Source organism: Puma concolor, chromosome A1 (assembly GCF_028749965.1).
Source record: "Puma concolor isolate L17-30 chromosome A1, mPumCon1.1.hap2, whole genome shotgun sequence".
Lineage (NCBI taxonomy): Eukaryota > Metazoa > Chordata > Mammalia > Carnivora > Felidae > Puma > Puma concolor.
In genome coordinates this window covers 117,852,992-117,872,772 of record NC_141667.1, presented here as the reverse complement: position 1 = coordinate 117,872,772, position 19,781 = coordinate 117,852,992, and the positions used below count along the sequence as shown (strand labels likewise).

The window sequence follows — 19,781 nt, the reverse complement described above, 5'->3', positions numbered from 1 at the left end:
TCATCAACTGTTGCATTTCCCCGAGGTCAAATAACTTTCTTTTTTTTTAGTTTATTTATTTTTGAGAGAGAGCGTGAGTGGGGGAGGGACAGAGAGCCAGGGGGACAGAGGATCCGGGTCTGCGCAAGCCCAATGCGGGGCTCTCGAACTCACAAACTGTGAGATCATGACTTGAGCTGAAGTCAGACACACAACTGACCTAGCCACTCAGGCGCCCCAAATTACCTTCTAGCTAGCATGTTTGAAACCCTTCCAAGGTGAAATTATAAAGATACACACTCATCATTTTGTCTTATTCTTATTTAAGATATTTTTCTACATACTTTCCTATAGTAGCTCTTAGAATATTTAATTTGCATTAAAAAATTTTTCAATTTATATCCTGTGCTGTATAAAAATAGATTGGAGGTGGTATAAATTACAGGCTAAATTAAAGGCAAAACAATAAAATCAATAAAGTAAAAAAACTAGAAAGAATTGATAGGATGCCATAATTAAATTTTAGATTTGTTTGTGCATTTCTAGGTAGGGTAAAATAATTTGCACAGTAAATTATCTCTTTATAAAGGAATAAAAATTCTGTTCCTGAGGTGGTTCTTATTTAGTTTTGTTTTTCCTCCTCCTCCTCAATTCTAAAAAAAACAAAGTGTCATATGGAGCTTCAGATGGATAACATACATGTAGTGGCCCTTGTTCTCAAAATTTTACAGTAATTACAGGCACAGATTACCAGTGACTATTTGTTACTGAACCTTTTGATCAAAAGGTTCTATATTCACATAGAATGTATTTGTCAAAAACAGATTTTTATTTGAAGTATCTTCAGTGAGCAAAAAACCCTTCATAATTCAACCTCACATTCCATATGTAACTACAAAGTTCCTTAAATAAAATAAGCATGCTCCGTCAGCCATTTGGCATAGATCTTTAGCCAGGAGGTAGGCAAGCATTTGTCTAAATATCTGCACTTGTGTGACTGTACTTGCTCACCTGGAGGTAAGAGGCAGCGCTGTATCCTCAGAGGGATCCCTCTGTAGATGTTCACTCATCTCCCAGGCACTGTAGTAGGAAGTGTCTCCCATCCCCTGCACTATCTCCAGGAGACAGTGGGGTACTCTCTTCATGAGCTAGGAGAAGTCAGTTGAGTTGCTGACATGATGGCATAGTTGACTTATGTATCAGAATTAAAGTTCATCAAAACAGAGCTTTTCATTTATAAAATTAGATAGAATCCATAACAATAACGGCCAATTTCCTAGAATATTGACATGCTTGGTACCTTTCTCAAAGAGGTTCAGTCAGTTGTAAGGCTTCATCAAATAATGCAGATTGTGATGTCTTGAGGGCTGGGGCTTTGTTTTAGTTTTCTCTGTTTTAATGGTTTGACACGGCACACAGATGGTTCCTAGAAAAGAGTAACAGAAGGTTGTAATGAACTGATGAGCAATGCTTTTTGCTTAAGCACTTAAGTCAACTAAAGTTTGCTGCAGTTAAAAATAACAGGATACAACTGAAAAAAGAAACTGTCTTAGCATGGGTTTTTGAAGCCCACCCCCAAATACCATTATTAGTTTTACTGGTTCTTAACAATGACCTACAAAATTGTACCTCATATTGTGCCATCTTGGTTCTTTGTTTGATGCATACATGGGTTGTTTCCCACATTAAACTATAAGCTCTTTGAGGGTAGACCCATACATACCAGGCCATAAGGATGGGTACATAATGGATGCTCACATAATACATACTTGTTAACTTGCTACATTTAGTGACCCTGTACAATAGGGAACAAAGGCGGTGGATAAAGGAAAAGAAATATCTGGAATAAGGATGGCAAATACCCGTTAAGATTCTCTCCCAAGTTACACTCAGAGCAGGCATGCTGAATGATCATTGTTCCCTCCTCAGAAGTGTAAATTCTGCCTTCGATTCTTCACCACAGTGCTCCTGACAGGTGCAATAAAAATTCAGAGTGAACACATGAGGAGAAAAATGTTTCCTATCCTTGATCACTGTCATTATACAGATAGCTCTGATTTGCTTGAGCCTGTTTTTCAAAATACAGTTAAGCACAACAAGACAAAAACAAAAACCTATGAACGATGCAAGATAAAGTTTTAAAAAATGTAGCTTGTTTTATTTTTATATAAACTAAAACACCAGAGCTCATTGATTCCTATATTAAATACATAAATTATAAAATAACCATTCATAAAACTTTACATACAATAAATTGATTCCCATCTCTACGGTAATACATACATTACATGTACATGTTCAGTGTACTTCAGAGGGATCATCCTGGTGAAACTCAGTCAATTTGTATTTCTCTCGCATTAATAAACAAGCACTGAACCAATATATGGAGTCATGCTAATGAGATGAGATAAAGAACCCCAAATGAGGCAGTTGATTGGATGAAAGCTCTGAGAAATTAGTCCCCTGGCCACATTAGTACAGTAGGCATCTGGGGAATCATGTATTCAAATACACTGGCTCTCTACTTGAGTCCCCAAAGAATTGTATCTTGAAGGTTAAAACACGCATAAACCCTTCTTGGAACGAGATTTTTAGCTGAAAAAATAATGGGACTGTGGGATAATATTAATGCTGTAGATCATACTGGACTTTCTGTTGCTCTTTCTAGAAAACCAGTGGCATCACTACAAGGCTGGTTCCCGGCCTGAGTAATTGGAAAACCAATCAGTAGTTCTTTGCCTCAGTCAACAACAGGGAATCGTGGTAGTGAACTGAAGGTAGGGGAGGAAGGAGAAGAGGCAGGGAAGGAGGAGAGCACAGACACTAGATGCTAACCCCAAATATGAGTTACCTAGCAGCATCAGAAAAACCCCTTCCTGAAGTCCTCAGTCCTAGGACAGAAGTACACATCTAGTAAGTGCTCACACCATCATACTATGTACAGAATATATATGCGCATATATGTACATATTTATAAAAGTGTTTGGATTTTGATCTGTCTCATTGTAAGAAGTTACTATAGTTAATGGGGGGAAATAGGCACATTTTGTGAGATGTCAATCAAAGGTAAGTGATTGCTGTTACTACTGGATGCTGAGGATGTGCTTTTGGGAAATTGCATCACCCACACTTTAGCAAGTTTGTAGAATCTTGATTGTAGGCAAAGTTGGACACAAACTTCTTTAGCTACACCACCTCCATCCTACAGAATTTTGACATAACAAGGATGGAAATACAAGCACGGATGCAAAGATCTCAGTGAGAAAACACAAATACAAAATCAGGGAACTTCACCCAGTCGGTCACCTGCATCTCTGAGTATGATACATTAGGTTGAATATAGCAAATTATAATCCTTCTATTTTTGTCACATTGCTCCTTGAAGTAGATCTTTAGTAACTTGATTAAACATTGGACTTGGACCTTCAACAAGAGGTTTCTTTAGGAAGAACTGAACTACCAAATTAAAGGCAACAAAGGAATGTGAATCTGCCCGGCCCAGTACTAAAATGAAACCACAGGATCAACTCCACCCTTCTGTTATGCCTGAATCCTCTTGCCAATACACCTGAAATTCAGTCTCAAGGTAATATATTATATAGAAGTGACAAGGCGGTTGAACAGAATGGAAGCTTTTGTCCTTTAAGACCTTGTGACCTACTGTTTTTCCATTTAGAAAGGAGAAGTCCACTTAAGGAAAGGCTCGGGCCCATCCTGAAAGCATGAACTCATGACATAAATAATCGTCTAAGGTTTGCTTTGATTACTGATCTCTCAGATGTTATATGGAGCTTTTTCAATATATTAGATAATGCGTTGTATACATACACCATACGTATACTGTATATATGTGTATATATGTACATATATAGTGCCACTCTTTGACAGATCAAAAAAAATGCAATATTTAGAAAATAAAATGGCTATGCTGTCCATCTATTTCGATGTAACATAACACACATGATCCAATTATTCAAACATCAACACAAATTATAAATATTATTTTTACAGCTCCCATGAAAACCTAGGCAGTTTTTAAAAAACACTTCATTTTGAAACAATGAACTTTCGAATTACATTGAAGACATTGAACATGTGAATCACACAGTGGGTTTACAGAAAAAGGCGACAATACGCAAAAAGGAACAAGTTTATCAAAGATTTAAACAAAAATTAGTTGCAAAAAATACTGTAGCAAAAATTATTTGGCAAAATTGTATCTTCTATATTACCAGAGAATGAATGTCCCCTTTCTACTCCAGCGATGACTGATGAGCCCTCTACATCATTTCTATCCTCCTGAAGAACCAGGCAACCTATGTGAATGCTTATTTGTGAATGGCAGAAAGATCAAAGCAAAATTTATTCTTCCACCTCTACAACCTCCCTATTGGTAATGATTTCATTTATATGACATAGGTTAAAAGGGATCTGATACTTATTTTCAGCACATTCTAGTGTTTCCTAAAATAAAATGTGGGTGACCAAAAAAAAAAGGTTAGACAGTCAAATTAGTAATAGATGCTTGATAGTATAGCCAAATAATTTTTTATTTTGTTTTTCCTTCCTCATGAAAATGTTCCTGCCATGAATAACTGTGCCAGAGTGGGACTTTCATTTTAGGGCAAACTATTTTTTAATATTATAAGTTATGTTTAATTTTCCAAGAGATGAATACTTTGTTAAGAAAGATTAGGCAAATGAGCCCTGAAGAATGCTGTTCTGTTACTAACTCATTGGCCAAATGTGTCAGGATAGTCAAGATGCAGAAATTAAAGATCAAAGTGGGGATTATGTACTCTCTGTAAGAAGTTCAGCCACAGTAAGCCTCTTCATTACTAATGAGACACTCTTTACTGTTGCTAAACATTATCTGCAAGGGAAGCATTCATTTAAATATAATTCATTTCTGTGGATCCATGAGTGAAACACACATTTACAATTTTGTTAATTTTTTTGTAATTGTTGAGTAACAGAGATGTACCTACCAAAATATTCAGCCTCATTCAAAGATATGTTAATTATGAGGATCAGAAGTAAGACTTGGTAAAATATCACCATTTAGCCTAAAATCTAGAGAACTTTGCTCATCTCTTGAATGTTAAACAAAGAATCTCTCCTTCTGCATTCACCCTAAAAACATCAAAAGCTGCTTAGATGGTCATCCTACCTGTATTGCTCTTGTATGATTTTCTGTGTGATACAATCACATTTATAACAGATAAGGTACATGATCAAGCCACACTAGTTTACAAATGTTTCTGATCATTTAAACCAAAGTCAGTGTTTAGATATAAAATTTAATATAAAGTTTCTTGGTGGAAAAAGCACGATGAAGAGAAGGAAAGTAGGTATGATATAGCAGATGGAGTATGAATTTGCTCAGATGGACCCTGGAATGGCCAAGAAAGAGCAACGGAAGACAGAAGTCAAAGACAGGGAAGAATATCCTCCTCCATATATTCTGAGACTTGAAAGGGCTGGGTCACAGATGGTAGTGGCACCTTCTTTTACATTGTCTGCACAATGAATGTGCTGTTCATATTTAGTGTAGAAACTACCTAGTTGAATACAGAATCCAGCAGAAGGATATTTTATATATTCCCAGTAGGATATATTACTGTACATCTCCCCAAAATTAAAGGGATAATCAGACTAATTATGTGATAACTATCAGTTTACTCCAAGCCTTAATTTCATAGTTGGCTCTCCTAAGATAAAAGTGGAGTTTGGTATCATGGCATGCATATGCAATAGAGAGAGCTAGGAGATGCTTATCGGTGAGATGATATTCTTCTATCTTGTTCAAAAGCATGAGATGATCTATTTACTATAGGTTATCAGAGATCCTGGCTCTGGATCTCTCAACCTTTATTGCTAGCAATATCCCAGGTAGTTTGATGGGAAAGCTTCAGTGCTGCAGTGCTTAGATTTAACCAGATGGAAGCACTATTTTATGACACAGGGGACTCTTTCTCAACAATATAAGAAAGTCAAATAATACAGCAGTCATAATTTTACAAAGCACTTTGAGCTACTTTAAGCACCTCTTGTTTGAGAATTGCAAAAAAAAAAAAAACTTTATGAAAAAGCATTTAACCTCATTTTGCAGATGAGGAAACTGAGGCACAGAGAGGTTAAGTGACTGGGCCAAAGATACCTGGATCAGCAGTAAATATGAGGACAAAAAGTGGGACCCCAGCATTCTAGCCTTTCTTGCCTATTCTTCAGTTATTGTTCTGGCTTTGAAAATGCCAGTGCTAAAACCAAAGAATAAGATACTGAACTCATGTCTGGAAGGATTTGTGTAGCATTTCATAGAAAGAGTTTCTGGTTCCCTACACACATTCTTTAGGCATGGGAGATCTAGCCCTGTAAATAAAACCTTGACAATTTGAAAAATTGAGGCTGTTTTGTTATCTACAGTCAATGAGGTGTAAAATTAGGTTTCAGGAACATTTATTGGCTCTCAGAGCTGAATCCAAGACTAAGTATTACATAACTTAGGAAAAGTACCAGTCTTCTAATTGCCTCTGGTAGAAAATGACCTTATCATAACATATGTTGCTTCTGTATAAAAAAAGTAGAGCTGTCTTGCTGTGGTCAGCTCTCTGGGGGAAAAAATGTTATCAGTCTAAATGACAAGAGGTCAGAATGCTCTAGGCATATCAGGATACTTTAAAAAATAATCATTTTATTTAATATTCACATCTCTGTGGCAAACTCAACTGTTGGTAGAAGTTTACTTATCGCCTCTATTGTGTGTTTTTACTCAAATCGTATAACATATTTATTTGCAGGCATTTCAAGCAGCCATTTGAAAACCGGTATTTTAGAAATGGATTCAAAGATGCTCTCTGGCCCGTGTTCCCTATAGACGTTGGCATTCGAAAAAGAACTACGTCAGGGAGCTTGTGATTTAGAGCATCATCTTCTTAATTTTCGATAGCAATGAGATCAGTCTGTTCGTGGAGGAACACAGATGTGACAGAAGGCCAGGGAAGCATCAAATCTGCTTTTATTTCTTATGTTACATTTGCCCAGGTCCTTTGCCTCGCCTCGTTGCCAGTTTAGTTAGGGCTCACTGTGATCCTCTGTCATCTGTGGAATGCATTCCACAAGCTTCACCTTTTGCAGAAAGACCAACGGGAGACTGCTTTTCTTCCCATTCACACTGTAGATGTCTCTGTTCCTGAGTTTTAAACAACAATAAAGACAAAAAGCAAATCCCTGTAGTAAGAAACCAGACTTTTCAAATGAAACATTTTATTGTAAATAGCTCCTCATAGGTATTCCTCGTGCTTCATTCCCCACCCTCCCTTGTTTTTTGTTTGTTTGTTTTGATTTTTTAAAATGTTTATTTCGGGACTAGAGTTTCCATGGGGTGTAGTGTTACATTAAAATGATCCCCCTGCACAGCAGGGGTAGAATGTTTCTTTGTAACTTTGGTTCCATGCCCGAGACACATCTTTCCTTGATCTGCTGAAACTGTTTCCATTGCTGATTTTTTTTTCTTTACACAATATATGTTTATACTTCTTCTCTTCTGGTTTGACATATACATGTTTCATTAAATGCAGCATATATTGTAGATTTTCAACAGGGTCATGTAGGAACTGTCAAGTAAGAAACCTTGAATAATGGCTTTAAAATACACAGTTGTAGTCCTGGCTACAGGGTAGTTCTTAGCATTTGATCTCCCTCTCACTGTTGTAAACATTTCTGCCATCTTTGAAGGTTTAGAGGCATTTGCCTTTCTGGGGTCTTATCCATGTTTTCGGTTACTCTGTAAAACAGAGGGAAAATTCTTTAATCATCATTTCTGTCCATGGCTGAAACTGGAAAAAGCTCTTTCTTTTTCTAAAGAAAAAAAAAAATTCTTTACCACCTCTTTGAGCTCTACAATCTTTTTTAAGTTACATCAATGAAGTTTCTAAGCTTAATTACTTTAAGTGAGAAAACAGAATGATCTATTTTAAGGGTTATTGCAACATAATGCACATAAAGCAATTAACAGTTCTTGTTTCATAATAAGTGGCCTGACATATTAGCAATTATGATTGTTGCCTTTTCTTCTGTGGCCTTCTAAGACAATACCTTAAGAAGCTCTAATGAATTATATCACCAAATATAAATGTAAGATTTTATTTTATTTATTTATTTATTTATTTATTTATTTATTTATTTATTTCCAACGTTTGTTTATTTTTGGGACAGAGAGAGACAGAGCATGAACGGGGGAGGGGCAGAGAGAGAGGGAGACACAGAATCGGAAACAGGCTCCAGGCTCCGAGCCATCAGCCCAGAGCCTGATGCGGGGCTCGAACTCACGGACCGCGAGATCATGACCTGGCTGAAGTCGGACGCTTAACCGACTGCGCCACCCAGGCGCCCCTAAATGTAAGATTTTAAAAAGCAGGTCTGTCTATGCCCTTCAATGACTTACTTTTATGTCACACTTCCTCCTCAACAATTGTATCCAGTACCAGATGGTCTCCACCCTGAGGTCCTGACCTGGGAACTATGCCATACAGGGTTTCTTCATTGGCTCCAGTGATCTTCCTGAAAGAGGTACGTCCCTGGACTATGCCAGTTAGGATTCCTATCCCTATTCCTCTTTAAGTCTCTATATCTGGGTTTTTAGTTGGTTAGAAGTTAAGGACATAATAATCTCTTCCTCCAAACAGGCAAAGACAGCACAGAGGACATGCTATCATGTACTATTTAAGAACCTGGCCTGTTTCTATATAATATATATACAAATATACTATATGTATACAAATATATATACTATATGTATATAGTATATGTATGTGTATAAAATAAATATGTAAACATAGAAAGTCTTTTACTTACAAACACTCAATTTATACATTCTCAGAGATAAATCCTAAATTCTGTTTCAAAACACACAGGCATCATTTCTGCCTGTCACAACTGAAGTAAAGCCCATCATTTGAATAAAACCATGTTGGTTTAAAAAAAAAAAAAGGGCTTGTAGTCTCCCAGAATATTAAATTTCTGTACAGTGAGTATCTGTAAAGGAACTAGGAGCAAAGCCACATTTATTCAAACGGGCATTCCGAATACGTGAAGCACTAGCCATCGATGACCAATTTTCAGTCAGCTAAAGGTCAGTACACTATAACTCAAACTGTATAGAATATAAATTCATCTTGGTTCTGAAAGCTGATATTACAGAACCTCAAGGATTCTTTTCAGTGGGTTCCTTAATTTCAATGAGCTTTAGTTTCCTCCTCTGTAAAATAGCGATTGCAGCTATCATTTCTGAGAATTTACTACCTGCCACCAGACTCTAAGTGAATGAGCACAGTGATGTCACTTCTGACCTGAGACTCTAGTATCCAAGTACCCACCATGCCAGTTGATTCATAGATGACACTTAGCGAATATTAGTCAGGTCCAATCGGCAGACTACTTATGTTCACCATTCTTGAGGGTTTTCTAACTGCTAGAAGGCAGTTTAGATCCTAATTTATGGGCCACATATTTAGAGGCATATTGATTAACAAACTGTAGCCACATCCTGATCTCTAGTTATCACAAGTAACTGTAAATCCTGGACAGTAGTCACGCCCTCTTCCTGCTTCCTGTGTCTCTATAAAGGTCACCACGACCCAACCAACTGTACCATCCAGACCCCTAAGGGCCTTCATGACACCTTGCATTCCATCAGTCCTCATATACAGTTTATCATATGGTAGAATATTCAATAAAAGATAGCTCTTATTATTGCCTCCATTTTACAGATGAGGAAACTGCCCCATGAGAAAGGCAGGAAATATTCAATGAAATGTAACTGAAGTCAGAAGATCAGGGGAGGCTTCCCTGAGTCCCTGATTTTACACTGGGATGGGCAGTACAAACGGATATTAAATAGTTGACCATGGTGTGGGAAACATGTGGCCCGAGTAGATGCAAGTATGTCTCACAATGCATGATCCAGGACAGAATGCTTGCTATGTCCTAGGAAGTTGGCTTTTAATGAGTCTTTCTATGTGCCAGGTACTATATTGGTTGCTTTACTTATATAACATCAGTTAATCCTTAGGAAAATAGTAGATGCTAATACTTGCTAATTTTTTATATTAAGAAATTAATGTTTAGAGAAGTATAATAGTATTTATTTTGTAGAATCACTCTATTAAATACAATAGATATGAAATGTACTCTTTCAACCACACAAGAGATAACCTCTTCCTCTTCCTTACCATAATATCATCACTACCATTAAGAAGTATTTATTGATTGGGGCACTTGGTAGCACAGTTTGTTAAGCATCCAACTCTTGACCTCGGCTCAGGTCATGACCTCATGGTTTGTGAGTTCAAGCCCTGCATCGGGCTCTGTGCTGATGGCGAGGAGCCTGCTCAGGATTCTCACTCCCTCTGTCTCTCTGCCCCTCCCCTGCTTGTGTACCCCTTCTTTCTTTCTCTCAAAATAAGTATATAAACTCAAACAAATAAAAATAAAGATAAAAATAATAAAAAAGAAGTATTTATTGATGGCCAACTATAAGCTAGGCACTATCTGGGTACTGGGGTTACAAGGACGAAGAAAACATGTATGGTCCCTGCCTTCATGAACCTATATACAATGAGGGAGAGAGGCATTATTAATTAAAAACAGCAACAACAATAACAACAACCAAAACAAGCCAAATGCATGTGAAATGTTGCTGGGAGTGAAATCAAGGAAGATTTCCCTGCAGGAATCACAAGTGAGCTGAGTTCTGAAGGATGAGTGAGTAGGTATTTACTAGATAAAGCAGGGTTGAAAGTACCATGCACACAAAGACTGTGTGGGCAAACCCCTGTGGTAGGCAGAAGGGAGCAAGACTCATCAAGGGAGATCCTAGAGCAAGAAAAAGCCCAAAGAGACCATCTGCAGTGAGATGACACAGGGCTCTGTTGGCCACATGAAGGGATTGGGATTTCCCCCTAATAATGATACTTTCCCAGGAATGGGGCATGATTAGATTTGTTTCCTAAAACGGACTCAGTGGCCGTGTGGAGAGTGAGTTATATGAGTGTCTGGAGAAGCAATGAACTGAGTTAGGAGGGTATCCCCACTAGGAAGTTGGGGTATTTGTTCATGTATCCTTTCCTTTGTTCACTTATTCTTGAGGTTATTCTCCAATGACATATAAAGAACAAATCACACACTTATCTTTGTATTACACTACTATGCTATCAAGGGCTACAATCTAACATGTCATAAATCTGCTTTCAATTTACCCAACTATTTACTCATTCATCTGTCTACCCTTTTGTCCACATGTCAACGTAAAATGTATTTAGCACCTAGTATGTATAAGACACTGTTGTAGACATTGAAGATACAAAGATAAAGCATAAGCCCTACTCTATGCTTTCTTAATAGTCTATGTAAGACAGATAGGGAAACATTCTTAATATGACTAGATGAAGGCTAATAGATACATCTACATAAAGAAAGACTGATTAACTGGCATACAATGATTCATCTTACAGACCTGTCCTACCAATATAAAAGAATAAGGAGCGAAATTCTTTATTTGAAACAATAAATATAGTAGAGTTCCTGTTGCCATCTGTTTTCCACAGGCCACCTGCAGGCCTTGGTGGGAGGAGAGACTGAAAATTATAAATAAGAAATGAACATTTGCATATTTTAATGGAGAATTTGTAACTAATGACCTGTGGCTGTTCTTATACTGCAGTATATATTTTTAAAGGTTTTTTTTTTTTTTTGGATCAGAACAATAATACAGAACAATAATACAGTATTATGTGACTTTTAATATGTTTTATGTTACTAGACAGGAAGTGAAAATACACAGCTATCAGGTTCAAGAGTTCGTGGCTGACACAGGAATCATTAAAAAGGAACCATGGTACGGGTGCCTGGGTGGCTCAGTCGGTTACTCTTCCGACTTTGGCTCAGGTCATGATCTCGTGGTTTGTGAGTTTAAGCCCTGCGTTGGGCTCTGTGCTGACAGCTCAGACCCCGGAGCCTGCTTCAGATTCTCTGTTTCCCTCTCTCTCTGCCACCCCTCCCCTGCTTGTGCTTTGTCTCTCTCTCTTTCTCTCTCTCTCTCAAAATAAATAAACATTAAAAAAAATTAAAAAGAGAAAAAAGGAACCAGAGTACGTAGACGAAGAATCATGATCACCTGTTTTCTGTCTGGTCTTCCAAACTTCATAATGAACAGAGCTGGTTCTATTATGTTCTTTATTAAACTGTCCCTCTTCAGAAGAACAGGGTTTTCAGTGGGTTATTGTAACCTGGATATAACAACCCAGTGATAGCTATTTCTGTACTCCTCTCATTTTCTTCTTTCCTTTGTCTCCTGAAATAACTAATATGAAAGAATTTGTGGTACCCTACTTATTTCGAGTAAATATACAGAATGCATGGACAGATGATATCTCCTAAAACTACCTGGGGTTCCCCTCCTTAAGATAAAAGTCCCAATATAATCCACGGACTTGCGTTACTTAGCAGCCACTGAGAGCAATAAGGCAATAAGGGTGCCTTCTTGGGAGCCCTCAGCAGCTTCTAGATCATCACTGACAAAAATGACTTAGGTAATTGTAATTGCTAAAAGGAAAAAACCCATGAGTCGCTTCACTTTAAGGAGGATATCTTTAAATATACTTTAAGTTAGTCTTGGGTTTAAGAGCAGAATATAAACCCTTAATTTAGTAGGAAAAATATTTTTATGATTATGTGTGTAGCATGCCTTTACTCTCTGCAGACAAGCCAAGCATTTTTCTCCCTGATTTTTTTTCCCTATCTCTAGCTCATCTGCTATGGAGATAAAAGTGGCATTAATCGGGGCGCCTGGGTGGCGCAGTCGGTTAAGCGTCCGACTTCAGCCAGGTCACGATCTCGCGGTCCGTGAGTTCGAGCCCCGCGTCAGGCCCTGGGCTGATGGCTCGGAGCCTGGAGCCTGTTTCCGATTCTGTGTCTCCCTCTCTCTCTGCCCCTCCCCCGTTCATGCTCTGTCTCTCTCTGTCCCAAAAATAAATAAAAAACGTTGAAAAAAAATTAAAAAAAAAAAAAAGTGGCATTAATCAATTTCCGGGCATGTCTTATTTAAATCTAGATTACTCCCTGAAAAGAGGAGATGAAACGGCAACTACTTGTTCTGGTTTAGGTGGTAAACTACTTGATAATGCTAGAGGTTATAATTTCAAACTTATATATTGACAAATTCAGTAAATGTGATAGCCAGCTTTTAAAAATAATACCAGCTAAGAGTTGCTGACGCTTGAACTATGTTCCAAGTGATGCAATTAGTCCTTTATATGCACAATCTCATTTAGTTCTCTCAATATAATACCATGGTGTGGGTAATACAACCACTTTACAGACAAGGAAACCTAATCTCAGGTGGATTACAAGCCATAGCTTGTAAATGGCAGGATCCAAACTTAACAGTATATCTAACTTCGAAGTTGTAACTCTAAACTACTCAGCCATTTTCCCATACGTATTTTAGACTCCCCAGATTCCCTGTCACATTGATCTGCTGTATCCTTATTACTTATAATCATGATCTTTCATTCAACAGACAATTACTAAGTGTCAGTTATGTGCTACTCTGGAGGAAAAGCAAATTAAGTCTTGTACAACCCTCAAAGAGTCACACAAAATGGGAAAAAGTAGAGAGATGAGCACAATGTAATTTCAAAACCCACTAGCCCAGCAGTACCACCCACATTTCAGAAGACGCCTCTGATTGCTTATATATACAAACAGAAATGGCGCTCACAAAGTGACAGCAATGCCCTCTCCTTTGGGAGGCAGCATGGTGCTTAAAAGTGGCTAAAAGCCTTTAGAGTGAGGGTCTGGGTACAAATACTAATCCTGCCAATTGTAGCTCTATGGCCTTGGAAGTTCCCGTGCTACTGTTTCTCCAACTGTAAAGAAAGGAATAAAAGCAGCCCTTACTTTACAGGGGGCATTTTGAGGATTACTGTATCTATAGCTCAGAACAGCCCCTGGCGTGTAAGGGTAAGCCATTAATGATGTGACTGTTCGAACCTACCCATTTTCTGACTAGTATTGATGAGTTTTGATTTTTCTCCCCTCAATTACCACATAGTACTTGTGTCCTGTTTCTTTATTATTCTTGGTGGGGGAGGGCTATTCGTTTTCTGATGCTCTGGCCATTCCTACCTCGTCCTAGAAAATCTCACCCATTTCACCTTACATTTTCATTCAATTTAAGAAACACAGTCTTTTCCCTATGTTCTGCAGGATTACCATCCTTCTTGGCAGACGAAGGACGGCTGGCAGGCTGAACAGAAACTCTTTCGGAAGAAAGCATAAAGCCAGAAGGTTGGTTATATGAGGACATAAACTTTCTGGGCATATATGCTTAACTGCTTCCTCGTATCAGGCCATGCTAATGTACTTTTGCTTGTCGGTTCCTCACGTAGGTAACAGGGTTGATACCCATGGAGAGAAAGTGTCTCTCCTCTATTTTTCAACTTGCTATAGAAAATGTTGAATAACATGAGGCCCAAGGAAGATCCCTGTGTAATGGAACTTAAGAGGAAAATCAAAGTGGACGCAGACCATGACTTATGGATTTAGAAGAGCACCTGGCCCTTGCTCATTTTTAAATAATGCTATTACGAAGTGCAGTTTCTGTACCCGGGGAGACATCAGACTCAGCTGGTATGCCTGTTAGAAACACAGACTGGTCCTTGCTTTCCACCTCTCCCACCCCTCCATCTCACCTCCACCTCCAGTAACCTGATCCACTGAGTCGGAGGTAAGGACTTGGAACCTGTATTTTTCATAGCTTTGGGAATCAGTGTCTAAGATTATTTATACATGTATTTGTGAGACAAAGACTTAATCATTGAGAAGTAATAAAACTCTCGTTTTTATATATGGGCACTGAAAGTTAGCTTACTTGAAAAGAAGATCCGATTTCACTTAATAGCCTGCTTTCCTGAATTCTGATGAAATCAGACTGGGAGAAGGGGTTAAAAATAACCAGCCATTTTTAGCTTGTTAGGTTTACAGAATCAGAATTTTCAAGCTGGATGAGATACTAAAAATATACTGATATTTCTTCATTTTGCAGAGAAGGAAGCAAATCCTTCCATATATTAAAAGACTGATGAGAATACTAAGCCCCATAAACACCATGACTTCCCAAAGCAACACGGTTAACTAGAACAATATTCTTGATTTCCATATTTGGTGTTTGCTTTATTTTTTTTAATAATCACCCAAATGGGGGGCCCCTGGTTGGCTCAGTCGGTTCAGCATCCGACTTCAGCTCAGGTCATAACCTCACAGTCTGTGAGTTCGAGCCCCACGTGGGGCTCTGTGCTGACAGTTCAGAGCCTGGAGCCTGCTTCGAATTCTGTGTCTCCCCCTCTCTCTGCCCCTCCCCTGCTCATGCTCTGTCTCTCTCTGTCTCAAAAACAAATAAAAACATTTACAAAATTTAAAAAAAAATCACCCAAATGGACTGGATCTGTTTCTCACTTTTTTTACTTTAATCTTTTTTTTAATTGAAGCACAGTTGATACACAATGTTACATTAGTTCCAGGTGATCTGTTTCTCCTTTTATGGCATTTAAGCTAACCAAACCAAATGTATTTGTGTTTTTTTTTAAACCAAACAAACATGGGCATTACTAGTAACTGTATACAGCATCCTTCTGATCAAACACCTCTTAGAACCACATTTTGAGAATTAAATGAAATCTTACCTGAAGAGGCACCTTGACATCAAGGCCATAGAATAAAGGCAAGAGAGAAGAACAAGAATAGAAACAGAAACTGCAGAAGAAAAAGAAGAAGATTACATAAATCTGAATTTCTGTAGTGTCAACAAAACCTCAAGCTTTTCCACTTTGCTCAAGTCTGACCACTTGTCACATATATACCAAGGACCTTTTGTTTAAAAAAAAAAACAAAACATGTTTTACTTATCTATTGGCAAAATAATGTGAGGACTAACTGGTGTCAACCAACATCAACTGATACATTTTACAACTGAGGTGGTCTAATAGATCATGGATCTAAGCTCCTAATTCTTTAAGTGAGAAAAGCAAGCACTGAACGGTTCATCAACAGTCTAATTGCATGTAATTTCATGTCATAGTAAAGCCTTGAATTTAGACCTCCTGGATCCTACTTTATTATATATTATTGTCTGTTTTTTAATGTGTGACAGGGTAAATCAAAACTACAAAAATATGATCAGAGTATCCACTTCATCACTTAATGCTATCATTGTTTGGTTAATGTGAAGAAGGCATAGCAGAGAGAATATTAATATGTAAGGTAAACCTGTGATAAATTATCTGCAGTGGGCTACTCCTGAGGTAGAAATGCAGACGCTATCAGTAATTACATCAGGACAGCAGGTGTATCCTGGGTCTACCCTGGATGAGCCAGGATGTGTGGTATGAAAGGTGCTTGTACATCAGAGGACGCCTTAGATAATGAATGAATGCATGCTGCTGTTCAAACCTCCATGCTTCGCAGATATTCTCTTTCTTTGACTCATAGAACTTAAATGGAGTCTGAATTGTGTCTCTTCGCTTAGAACTTTCTCCAGAAAAGCAGATACTTGGGTGGACAGACATGCTTGCATAGCAGTGGTGCATAACCAACTGCATACTAATTGTAGAAGGTCACAGGTCAGATCAGTGGTTTTTAAATACCAATTTCCTTGGTGAGGTACTCCTACAGAGTCAGACTTTGACCTTGTTATCACATTTCAGCACCATTTTGTCAGACACGACTTCCTTGAATAAGGGTGGTGTATGGCATTCTAATGTTGAGCATGTTATCCTCATGTGTCTTTTAAGGCCACTGTTTACAGGGCTCTGGCTTCATCATAGCAAAATTGTAGGGACAAGTTATAAACATGGTGCTAAGAGCCATGTGTTGGTGACCGTTCTAGGAGTCTGGAAAGCAGAAACTCTGTCCTTTTTCTTTGTTTTTTTTTTTTCCCATTCTTCAAAGACGGAGAGTGGTAAAATGATGCCCGTAGTAGAAGATGGAGGGGAAAGGAGGCTTCCTCTACTCCTCTGAGGTCAGATATCAGCACCGCCTCTCGGGGCATGAGGAGAGGCCCATCACCTTGCTGGCAATGAGATTCTTTGTCCAGGCAGTGTGGTGGGCCGAACGTAGCACCTTGAGTCAGACACCCTGGCCTCTGGGTGTCTTGATATGGACTGGTTATATGGTCCTGGGAATGTTGTTTAATCTCTCTGACCTGTTGTTTTATTACCAGCAAAAAAGGGGATCCTGAGATCCGTTGTGTCTGTCTCACAGAGTAACTGCAGGAGAGTCAATGAAGCCGATGAAGCCTGCTTTGCATTCTGTGTCTCCCTCTTTCTCTGCCCCTCCCCTGCTCACGCTCTCTTTCTTTCTAACATAAATAAACATTAAAAAAAGAAAATGCCTAGGGTAGTGACATTAATAGATATTTTAAAAATCCACTCCCCCCCACCCTTTTTAGTCTGGTTTTCCTTACATGAATGGGGATGGAATCAAACTGAAGTTTGTGGTTTTAATTCTGACTTCCTCTTTGTCAGCCACAGAGCTGGTTAAGACTTCGCACAGAAAATTACTAGAACCAAGAGCTAGCCATTTGAAGCTGTGGAAAATGGAAGGCATCAGGCATGTGCGTTGACAACTGGAGAAGCTGGAAACAGTTCCCACCTTCTGTGGGTCTTCTTGCCAAACACTGGGAAGTCAGACTCAGTCCTTGGCTTACTGCACTTCACCTTTGCCTCATTCAGTCCCACAGAGCTAGGCAGCACACTTCTGAAATGAGGACCATTCAAATTTAAAATTTTGCAGAGGATGTGTACTTTATGTCTGGAAATTTTAAAAATTATACTTTTTAATCGAACACTCTCAGTGTTTCGTAATTTTCACATGAGTGGCCCTGTTTGTTCCTTGCAGAACCCACGAGAGGAGATGAGGGCAAGCTCTATCATCCCCATTTTATCGATAAGGCTTAGACACAAGTCTCGGTCACATACCCAAGGTCAAGTAAGTATGTGAAGACCCAGCCGATGTAAGAATCCAGGCTGCTGATGGTCTGGCTCCTGGCCCCGACCAGCTCCCTCTGATCTCCCATGTATGGGCAGCTACAGAAGCAATTTGGGAGGAAGAAAATTCTGACCGTTGTCTCAGAAGCAGCAGATGGTTTGCTATTTTCTTCTTGGGTGCCCACGGAAGATGCTGCAAAATAGCCATATTCTTTGGCATCACAGGAATTCAGACTGGAACTCTAGGCAAAGCCTCTTGCGATCCTTGCTGTGTTCCTCAGCACGATGCTCCCGGGCATCACGGCAAGGTCACTGTTGTTGTGTTAAGATTGTTGGCCTCACTGCAGCTTGTTCAGCACTCCTGTGTGAGCCCTCTGAGTCCATCCCCCCACCGTGTACATTCCCAAATGCAGTCTTTCAGGACTATTACACTCTCCCCTGAAAGTGTTGGCTGACTCTGAGGAGGCTTTCAGGCCACTGGGGGAAGTGACATGAGGGCTTCATCATCACATGTCAACCTAAGTTTCTGGACTTACTGTGGAGGGGACACTGCAGCACAAGGAAGAAAGGGCTTTTTATCAATAGTAACAGGAATGATTTTTTTTTTTTTTTCAAAAAGGGACCAAAAATATTTTGAAAAGAAAGAGCAAAGTAGAGGCATAAAACTCATGAGAAATTTCTGGAAAGGAAATGAAGATAAGAAAGGGGAAGCGAGGAAAGAAAACACCCATAGCAAAAAATAGGAATCAACACAAAAGGCAAACATGTCCAGGTAAGGTTGCTGAAGACAGAACCTTTTCTGGAATGCTGGTGACTGACTGGAGGTGAAGTTTATATTGACTGTAACAACACCTGCCTCAGCAAGATACACAGTAACAGAAGAAACACAATGCGGTGAATGAAACTCCTATTATTTTCTGGTCTAAAAGTTAAAGACTGAAATTCACCCTGAATTTAACACATACCTTTTCTTCTAAGTCCTTTATCTGTCTTTTCTGGATGTCTGTTTTATCTTCTAAGTCACGAATTCTCTGAACAAAGGAAAAAAGAGAAAGAGTTAGTGGGTGTTAACAAGAAGACTGTTCGCCAACCTAAAACACGAAACTTGCTATGAAAACATTAACATTAGTACTCACAGCTGGAAGCATCACATATACGTTTTCCCACACCCAGAAGACGGTTGGATTACCCATACTTGTCATGCAAAAGCATGGCATTGATTACGTATGTGTTTTTAAATTTGCTACCCCTGTCTAAGCACCTGTCTCTACAGACCTATCTCTGAGAGGGAGGTAATGTTCTCACCCCAGTGTCCTCGGGCTTGGCTGTGAGGCCTATTTGGCCAGTGGAACGTGAGTAGGAGACGCAGGAGTACCACCTGCTCATCGAGACAGCATTATGTCCTGGAACTAGCGAGCAAGAAACTAACTGTGTTGGAGCCATTGGGATTGGGATTTTTGGTTGTTGATTACCACTGTAAAAAATGGCTAGTGGTGATATACATACACAAATGCAAACAGTCCCCTTGTTTTTTGCTACCCTTCCTTTCCAACCATGTTTCATCTCTGCTTCAGGGTAGAATTTCCTCATAAAACAGGATTTGCCAATTCTCATAAAACAAAGTAGAGATAAGACTTGGGCAAAAATTCCAAAGAGACAACTGATTAAGTTAGGGGAAAACTAAACATAGCAAAAAGCATAAGGAATCCTAAGGACAAAATAATTCCAGAACTATCTTTGAACTCACCTGTCAACTGT

The 19,781-nt window shown here is 38.9% G+C and overlaps 1 protein-coding gene across 4 annotated transcripts in view; it reads right to left on the bottom strand.

The window, feature by feature from the left end:
• Positions 1-2,110: 2,110 nt before the first annotated feature.
• Positions 2,111-19,781, bottom strand: part of JAKMIP2 (janus kinase and microtubule interacting protein 2) — a 182,626-nt gene continuing 164,955 nt past the window's right edge. For 2 of the 4 annotated variants that reach the window (XM_025923462.2, XM_025923461.2), the window contains 3 exons: positions 18,989-19,054; positions 15,723-15,792; positions 7,229-7,765 (listed from right to left, as the gene is read on the bottom strand). In XM_025923462.2, the coding sequence (XP_025779247.1) occupies positions 15,742-15,792; positions 18,989-19,054 (117 nt within the window). In that variant the 3' untranslated portion in view covers positions 7,229-7,765; positions 15,723-15,741. Of the gene's footprint in view, positions 7,172-7,228; positions 7,766-15,722; positions 15,793-18,988; positions 19,055-19,781 lie in introns of those variants that run through there. The other 2 variants (XM_086701051.1, XM_086701061.1) reach the window with 2 other exon arrangements.